The following is a 9606-nucleotide window of genomic DNA, read 5'->3' as shown; positions in this document are numbered from 1 at the left end:
CTATTCCACTATATAAAGTAATTGTTGCATAAAAAATATATCCTTATCAAACTAATTATATGAACAGCTTTTTTAATCGAAAGTATGTTAAAGAAATGAAATTGGATGAGCTAGGATAAATACTTATATGATACGATAGATTTTAAAATTTTGTAGTATTGGTTGCGATTTAAATTGAAAATGAGCAACAGAGCAATTTGCCACAACTAGCTAGTATTTTGAGCTTTGGCATGTTAGGTAGTTGTGGCCCAATCCAGACCCACATAAGCGAAAAAGTGTGATAAATATGATAAAACTCGTTCAACCTATATGCTCAAGGTTACTAAATCTGAGCCCACTAGTGTGTGTGTGTATATATATATATATATATATAGAATTAGACTGGAATACTATTAATAGTAAAACGCTCTTTTTGCTATCAAGTTTTTAACCCTTGGATGAAAAATTGTAGGGTCAGGATGATGTTAGTCGGTTAGAGTTTAGTGGTCCCCCTAGGATTGAGTGGTCCCCNCTCTCTCTCTCTCTCTCTCTCTCTCTCTCTCTCTCTCTCTCTCTCTCTCTCTCTATATATATATATATATATATATATATATATAGTGCGGAGCCTAACGGAGTAAACAAAAACGGAGTTAAGTGAAATTTCAAAACGCGAGGGGCGCAAGCTCTTTTTTTCCCACCTTTATCCCCATACAGTGCTACGTGAAAAAGGGTAAAGAATTCTTCTATTTCCTTCCCTATCCCTAAATAGTGCTCCGTCAATATGGGCAAAGAAATATGTTTTTTCCCTTTCTATCCCAACTAACCCCATCTCCAATCTCCTTCGATCCAATCCCAACCCAACTCTCCTTAGGTGCTGCGCCGGATCGTGGGAAGGGAATTAGAGGGGGTCCTGCTCGAGCTATGGGTCTATCTTGGGGCAGTGTTGTGAGCTCTTGGTGGGGTACACGAAGCTCCCTGTGGCGGTGCTGCTAGAGCTCGATAGAAGGAAGTACTATATGCCGATGGCGAAAATGGAGGCGTCCCTCGTGGCGAGCACCAACAGTGGTTGCAAGGCCATTGCCGAGTCGGGATGAGATGACGTTGGCGCCCGTCGTGTGCTTAACCACAACTTGCAGAGTTAGAGCCATGGAGCTCAAGGCCTTCATGGAGAACTCCACAAGTTTCAAAATGCTTAGTGTGGTCGTCAATAGGTAATTAATTAATTAATTAGTAAAATTTCTCTCTTTTCTTTCCTTGATTGCTATGCGATTTGCGCAATCGAGAGACCCATTTTCTTATTTCTTAATTATTTAATCTAATGGTTGTTTTGTAGCAGGCGGCGTCATCGGCTGTCGTTGCAGCTACGACTGCGGCTCCAATTTTGCCTCCGCCCCGTGACTGTGTCAATAATTTTGGAAATCAGGGGATTATGAATTGTTAGGGCGTGTGCAGAGTTGACGATTTAGCAAGTGCTAAGAAGGTGTTTGATGAAATGCATGTGAGAAATGTGGTTTCTTGGAGTGCAATGGTTTCCTGATACATTCCAAGGAGGAAAAATAATTTGCTGGTTTGCATTATGATGACTAAAGAGTTTGCAATACGTGGTTGCATTTTGAAGACATTGCAGCCCTTGGATAGCAATTATGCTGCTTCCATGAGACATAGTAATCATGGAATTATGAAGTGTAATTATTCTGTAGATTAAAATACTATTCACATAGTTTGTATCTTGAATAATGTATTCTACAAGAGAAGAATATGAAAATAAGAATAATGTAATTTTTAAATAGCAAAATCATGTATGGTGTATGTTTTGAGGGGTTATTAAAGCAACTAACACTTGCACAATTTATTTCTACCATTTTGTTATAATGTACGAATTGCAAAGTGCTTTTGAATTCTTGCTGGAGTTGTATGTATACTATATCCAATTTTATATTCTTCTTGAGTTGAATATAATGTAGAATTTAAAAAAAATTCTTCCGACGCTTAAACAAATCTAGATGCTGGTATTTGAATCAGACAATTTAAGGTATTACAAATGCTTTGCTATGTACTTAAAATAGCTTTGAGAGTAGCTCATTTAATTTGCTGTCATAAACTGCTCAAAATTGTTCAAAATTACTGCAAAATTGTTAAAAACTGTTTCAACTACCATAAATTGCCTACAGCTATTGAAAATTTGATCAAACCACAGAAAAAAAGTTTAAAACTCTTTTCAAGTATTATAAACTACTTAAAACTGTGGAACATTACTTGTCAAAACTAGTAATTCATATGTTTTATATCTTTCAAATTGCTGAATTTTTATAGCTTGCTGGTTATCTCAGCTTGTAACTTTCTGCATGTTTACTGATCGAATATTGCTTATTTATTCAAATATTAGCTACTTGCTAATAATTTCAACCTGAAAATAAAAAGCAGCTTTACAAATTAAGCTTGAGAAGAGCATGTCAAACCTAAAGTAGGAAAAGAAATAGAAACAATATGGTATATCATTGAATCGCTTTTTTATATATATTATTTTTCAAGACAGAAGTTTAATACCAAAGCTAAAGAGCAAGAACTACAGATCAACCCTTATCCGTCAAAATATAACAAAACTTTTTAAGCCAAAAAAGAAGTATCAGAAGGCATAATTTACGTGTGAAACTATACATCAAAACCATACATAAAAAAATATGAACAAAATACTTTACTCCCTGCTGCTTTCATTAACATAATATATCATTGAATCATTTTTTCATATGTGTTGTTCTTCAAGACAGAAGTTTAATACCAAAGCTAAAGGGCATGTATTACACATCGACCCTTATACCTCAAAATATAACAAAGCTTTTTAAACCAAAAAGAAAGCATCGAAAAGCGTAATTTACATGTGAAACTATACACCAAAACCATACATACAAAAGTATTAACAAAATACGTTATTCGCTATTGCTTTCATTAACATCTACATCGAAGTATGCATCTCCCGGCGCAACCTATATAAAGACAAGAAAAAACTATTTAGATTCTCTATTTGGAGTATAAAAGAAGGCAATAAAGTTTTAATAAAATTACAAATTAGATTACCTCTTTACACGTTCGAACATTTTGACCTTTCTTTTTGCATTTCGCACATGTTCTGAACTTTTTAGCTCGCTTTTCCGCAGAAGGCTTAAACCTTTGTGGTTTCCTCTTTCCTTTACACTGTGACTGTGGTGGGTCCTTCATAGCAACATCAAGGTCACTTGTTTGTGTAAGTGGAACTACATTAAATTCTTCAACTTCTTTGCCTTGTATCTCATTAGAAGCTTGATTGTACGAGACAATTTCCTCAACAACTCTTTTAATTAATTGACAAATCAACTCAAATGATCCAAATGATTTTGCACCTTGATGGACAATCTCTTGCACTTGTTGACTAAGTGCATTAGACCTTATAGCCTTTGCATGCATGGAGTCACCCATTGCCTCATGTTGTATAGATTGAATGTTGAAAGATCTCCTCTGTGCATTTTTCGTCCATCGTTTCAAGATGTAATGCGAAGGAATCGAATATATTCCAATATAATGCAGTACCTTTAATATGTGTGAGCATAAAAGGCCCGTAAATTCGAACATTTTGCAATTGCATGACACCTTTTCTGCTAATCGATTCACGCTAACAGTATAAGTCATTGTAGGATTGTGTATTGCAGTTGTTTTATATAGTGAATTCTTTTCTAGTTCCAGCAATGAATGTCCCGAGATCAATCTCAATTGTTCCTTGAATTCAAAGAAATTTCTTTTTGTATAAATATCACGAGCTTGAACTTCAATGGGATCATATGAATAAAGCTTCACCTCACCACCTCTCATCTTGTAATCCTCCTCGTCTTCTTTGTCGTACCAAGTTTCGATCACTTTTTCAATTGAAGGACAAATTTGTATATTGACGTATGGTTGTCGACCCAAATTTTAGTGACAGCATTAATGCTTTCACTACGTTGCGAAGTACACATGGCAGCGAAGAATGTATCTCGAAAATAAACAGGCACCCATTGATATCTATTGTTCGACATTAATTGTAGGTGTTTATTATCATACAAGTCGAACTTCTAAAGCATACCAATCCATCTCATTTCGAACTCTTCGATAGTAATACTACCATCAATGCACAAAAAAAGCTCTTTCTGAAAGCCTTCCTTTGTGCTATACACTAGACCTAGATGTTCTCTTGCTTTTCGCATAACATGCTATTCACAACACCAATGCACTGTTTGAGGAAAAACTTGCTCAATTGCCTTTTTCATTGCTGGATTTTGGTCAATAATTATAGCCTTGGGGTGTTGGCCAAACATTGCATCAAGCCATGTACGAAAGAGCCAACAAAATATATTAGCCGATTCGTTTCTAATAAGGGCACAACCAAAAAAGATAGTTTGATGATAATGATTAACATCAATAAAAGGTGCAAACGGCATACTATACTTATTAGTCATATAAGTGGTGTCAAAGGTAACTACATCGCCAAAATTTTGGTATGTCATTCTAGATCTACCGTCAACCCAAAATAAATTCCGCAACATACCTTGCTCATCAATATCAATAGCATAAAAAAAAGATGGATCTCTCGTTTGTAGCTGACGAAAATGGTTAATTGTCAATGGTACATCAACACCAAGTAGTGATCTATTTTTCTCTGTTACCACATTGCTTAAATCCTTTCTTGTGAAACGAACATTATGTGCTCCTCCCTCTCGTGCAGCGATGAATGACATAATTTGAGAACTGGAAATATTTTGCTCACTTAACATGCGGACCAAGTCTTTTTGTTGCTTTGTCATCGAGCGTTGGGATCGCAAGAAACGAGATTTTGAAGGACTATTGATCAAAACATGATTATGCTCCTTCACAAAACGAGTTACTTTCCACTTGCCAGATGACGTCATTTTAATCCGAATATGTGCTTTGCATCCTGTTCGAGTGTATTGCATCTCTTTTTGTGGGTCATCTACCTCAATTTCATGTCGTGGTTTATAATGACCCTCTTTAGAACAAGTCAAATGCAACCCAGTCACCATTTCATCTTTTTTCTTTGCCTTATAGTGACTTGCTTTTCTAATACTAAAACCAGTTTTTAAGGCATATGCATTATAAAAGCTATAAGCATGGTCTGCATCTTTGAACTCCAACCCTATAAATGGCTCATCACCTAGACATTCATTATCGGCCACAAGTAGAATTGGACCTTCTTGGTCCAATTGGCTCTTCTCAATTAGTGGAGAATTCATTTCCATATTTTCAATATAACTCAAGTTTGCCATTAAATTTTCTGGTTCTTGATCTTGAAATTGGGTGAATTGTATGTTGTTTGTTGTCATTCCAGCTTCCTTATCATTAGTTCTATTATCCACCTATTGCAAATAAGTTCAATATTAATTGATTTTTAGCATCCAACAAAGAGAATCAATTTTTAGCATCTAAACATATAAATATAATTTAATCTAAATAGATAAAATACTTAGGATACTATAAAAGAAGTATCTTTTCATTTGTATAAAATCCTAGAAAATCATTAAAATACCTTAAAATATTATAGAAAGCAGGAATAGAGAGAAGGAGGATGAAAAAAAGGAAGAGATAGAGAAAGAGAAAGAGAAAGAGGAAAGAGGAATCAATTACCTTACCACTTCTCTCTTCCTCTGTCACTCCTTCCATGAATGGACAACTGTTGGCAATCAAAAAAGAATAGCAAAGGATGAGACCCGCAGCACAACCCAACGTTAGAAGGATGTGGCCAGTAGTTCCCCTCTCTTAGCCATCAAACTACTAGAGGAGGTGAACGATAGAGGCTCTGTTCTATCTTTGGTCGAGGAGGACAGTTTAGGGATAGGGAAGGAAATAGAAGAATTTTTTACCCTTTTTCACGTAACACTGTTTGGGGATAAAGGTGGGAAAAAAACAAAGCTTGCGCCCCTCGCGTTTTGGAATTTTACTTAACTCCGTTTTTGTTTACTCCGTTAGGCTCCGCACTACTCGCACTTTTGATCCGAACGCTTCCCCAACTAATCGGACGGACAAAAAATCGATAGTAAAAATCCATTTCACTACCGATAGCAAACCAGCACAACTCTATATATATATATATATATATATACATGTATATATATATATATATACATATACATATATATATATATATATATACATATATATATATGTATATATATATATGTAGAGTTGAGCTAGAATACTCTCAAAAGCACTAACCACATGTCAAATACCCTATTATGCATGAATGGTTTCTATACATAAATATGCTCAACAAAAGTGAAATAGACATAAAGAGGAATCCGATGATTCCGGTGTGCACCCCCCTCCTTAAATATTGTAGTAGGATTGTAGTTCAACTTTCGCGATTTTAGGACGCCTATCCCGCGACCTAAACCTAAAAATAAAGCCAAATTAGGCTTAATACACAGAACTCTTACATAAGCTTTTCGTAATGTCAAACGGAGTTGTCTCACGCGTCGGGAATACCCCTAATTAGGTTTTTAAGAGGTCAATTTATCTCGAAAATAACTGGAGGCAAAAGTCCAAAAATCCATGCCCTAACAATGCCATAATGGGATTTCTCCTAGATTGATCTCATCTCTAAGCAAAAGCTAGCTTAGAATCAACTAGGAAGCATTCTAATACCATCACTAAGCCATTCGTATCATTCCTAGGGCATTTAGCATGATCCCTAGTTAACCACCATGAGAGGACCTTGAGTGTCCATGGTTTTCATGGTGCTCAAGCCTCAAAAGGGTTTCTAAAGCTAGAAACAAACTGAAAACTCTCAAAACCTAGGGTGAAATCCAAACCCTAGATGGGCTACACTAAAACTTACCTTAGCTCAAGCTCCTCCCAAGTTCTTTCTTGTTGGAGAGCTTTAAGATCCTCTAAAGCCACCAAAATTCCACTCCAAAGCTTCTTCTCCACCAACTTCTTGCCCTAGAGCAAGATCTCTAGAGAGAGAAAGAGAGGAATGAGAGAGGGAGAGAGTTGGGGTGTTGGCTGTGAAGGAGAGGGGTGTTGGGGTATTAACATGTTGTAACATTTGAAACTAAGCCCCCCAAAAACTCTTATTTATAACAGACTTCAAAGTTGTTGCCAGACCAAAGTGTATCGGTACACGGGATTTTGTACCGGTACATTTTCTGCACAGAGGCTGTCACGCCCCGGGACCGGCGGAGGCCCTCCCGGTAGCGCGCCCAGACCCGCCATATGTCCACACATATAAGGCGTCTAAAATAAAAGCAGAAGTAAAAGCAAGAATTACAACGACTAGGAATGAATAACATCTAATGATATCAGAGCGAGTAAAGTTCTATCATCTAAAACAAAAAGAAAGGAAACATACTAATCCAAAATAGTAAAGCACAAGGGTGATACAAAGCAAACTCCTCAAAAGAAATACGTAAATCCAAAAGAAGGGTGGTCTCTATACATATACGGGTACAATTCTCAACCTCTCACAAAATAAAATAACGAGAGGTAGACCACCTATCAAATCGTCCTCGAAGGAAGCTAGCTCGAAGCAACTCCCTTCCCGCGGTCCCTAGCCTCTCCCGGCGTGGAAGGCTCTGAAAAATATCAAGAAAACGAGGGCGTGAGAACTATAATTTATAGTTCCCAGTGGACAATTACTGACCTCAGCTCAATGCACCACTAGGCCCCAAAAGAAAAGGGTAAGTCCAAAAGCTACGATAATAATAATAATAAAAAACGGTTTGCATTTAAGAAAGCATAATAAAATGCTAAAATACTATGTTGCACATAAGCAAGATGTCAAATGGTTGTACATCTACTATATCCAAATGAAGTATGTCCAAGCATGAATAATATATCCCAACATAGCGAGCAAGTAGGTAACATGATCTACTATGACAATGTACGAAGAATATGCTCTATCATGGTAGTGAGTATACTATGATGCAATAAATAAGACTATCAAGTATACTACCTGTCTCAACACTATGCTATAAGCATGTCATAGTAATCCAACTACTAATCCTATCTAGTAGTGATTATTCATTCTCAACCCTGTGTCGATTTTCATTTTCAATTAAGGACCTACCAAAGGTAGTCCAGCTTGTGCCGCCTAAGTGCCTGTGGTAGCCCAACATCCCTACTCTTGGAATGTGTCTGTCCCACTCGACCCCGTAGGCTTCTCAATACCGCACGAGCGAACATAAGTCGCGTAGGCTAACTCCGGAGTGCCGGCTTGTAGGGAGCGACCCTCACAAGCATGTGCGAATGAGCACAAATGGCAAGCAAGCGTAGTCAACGTCTCAAGTATCCAATCATCATGTCTCTAACATGGTATAGTCACTAGCATCCCGAAGATCTAGTTCTAGTCACAAAGTGAAGTTCCAACATTTATTACGCCTAGTGCCCCTTGATGACACTTAGACAATTTAATGTTCAACATGTTTCCAATCCCTCAATGGCCCTATTTACTAGGTTCAACCATGTCCCGAGCTCAATGCCGCTTGATGACATTAGCTCTCTAAATCATATGACATTCAAGTTCGGTGCCTCTTTATGGCAAATTTTGTTATCTTTCATGTCTCAATTAAACTTAGGTTTAGAGACATGAATCCAAGCTCATTTATACCACAAGAAACATGATTCCACATAAGAATGCCAAAAATCCCGCATAAGCCTTATATGCTATCCTCTACTACAAAGAGACTCAAAATTTCATCACATGTAACATAGGCATCTTAAGCCTTCCAAAAATCATAATAAATACATTTAGTGTGAATATACATGCTTTTCCAATTTACGAAGCATTTATCACCATATATGAGAATTTCTCATATTAAAGGCTAGGTCAAACCCACCGAACCGTCGCGTAAGGCTTCGTTTCTCCGAACGAAGTTGTCCACGAGTCTCAAAATACCCTAAAAGTGATCAGCGAAGAGATACACAAGCATTACGAGCAACTCTAGGCTCAAACATTAACAATCACAAGAATAGGGCAAAAACTCACCTAAGGAGTAGAATCTCTCTCTCAAGCTCCAAAAGAAGGCTAGGATCCTTCCAAAGCAACCTAAACCAAGTTTCTAATCTCATTAGATTAGCCCCAAAAGCCTTCAATCAAAAAGTCCCAAATAAACCCTAGATTTTCCATTCTAGGGTTTCATTCCCTAAAATCCATCAAAGCTAGGTCTAGAGGGAAGAAACAAACAACCAACCATAAGAGAACTCCAATCCAAGCTCCAAGGGTGAAGATCTTCTCCTTTGCAAGCTCCAAGTCCAAGCCTTCAAGCACCAACAAGGTGGGAAGAGGAAGAAAGGCAAAGGAATGCTTCAAGCCCAAGCTAGATCCTTCTCCTCTTCTTCTCCTTCCTCTCTCTCTAGCAAGGGCGTGGGAAGAGTGTGAGGAGGGAAATGAGGAGAAGAGAGGGTGGATGGGTCATATAGACCATCTATTGCAACAAAATCCCAAGAGGCCCCTAAAAAAAAAAACCAATATTACATCAGCCTGGTCTGGGCAGTTTTCGCCCAGAGGGACCGGTCTCTCCCGAGCAGGGACCGGTCTCTCGCTGCGAACCTGAAAAACCAATGTTCGGGAACCGGTCTCTCCTTGCGCCGGACCGGTCTCTCACT

The 9606-nt window shown here is 37.7% G+C and overlaps 1 protein-coding gene across 2 annotated transcripts; it reads right to left on the bottom strand.

The window, feature by feature from the left end:
- On the bottom strand, positions 2686 to 5803 carry LOC109711410 (protein FAR1-RELATED SEQUENCE 9-like). 2 transcript variants are annotated; one of them, XM_020234425.1, is made up of 3 exons: positions 5629 to 5803; positions 3055 to 3189; positions 2686 to 2963 (listed from the first exon to the last, which is right to left on the bottom strand). In XM_020234425.1, exons 1-3 carry the CDS (start codon positions 5662 to 5664, stop codon positions 2907 to 2909), a joined length of 228 nt encoding a protein of 75 aa, XP_020090014.1. In that variant the 5' UTR covers positions 5665 to 5803; the 3' UTR covers positions 2686 to 2906. The 2 variants fall into 2 exon arrangements, with proteins under 2 accessions (XP_020090014.1, XP_020090013.1); XM_020234424.1 differs by lacking the exon at positions 5629 to 5803 and having other exon boundaries at positions 3055 to 4251.

This window comes from Ananas comosus, linkage group 6, assembly GCF_001540865.1.
Source record: "Ananas comosus cultivar F153 linkage group 6, ASM154086v1, whole genome shotgun sequence".
Taxonomy (NCBI): Eukaryota; Viridiplantae; Streptophyta; class Magnoliopsida; order Poales; family Bromeliaceae; genus Ananas; species Ananas comosus.
The sequence above is the reverse complement of the archived record's forward strand: the minus strand, read 5'-3'. Positions and strand labels throughout refer to the sequence as shown.

Coding starts and splice junctions, on each gene's coding strand:
- LOC109711410 (XM_020234424.1), bottom strand. CDS start 3,822: ATGAGAGGTGGTGAGGTGAAGCTTTATTCATATGATCCCATTGAAGTT. Junction 2,964..3,054: donor ATGTTCGAACGTGTAAAGAG/GTAATCTAATTT, acceptor GTCTTTATATAG/GTTGCGCCGGGAGATGCATA.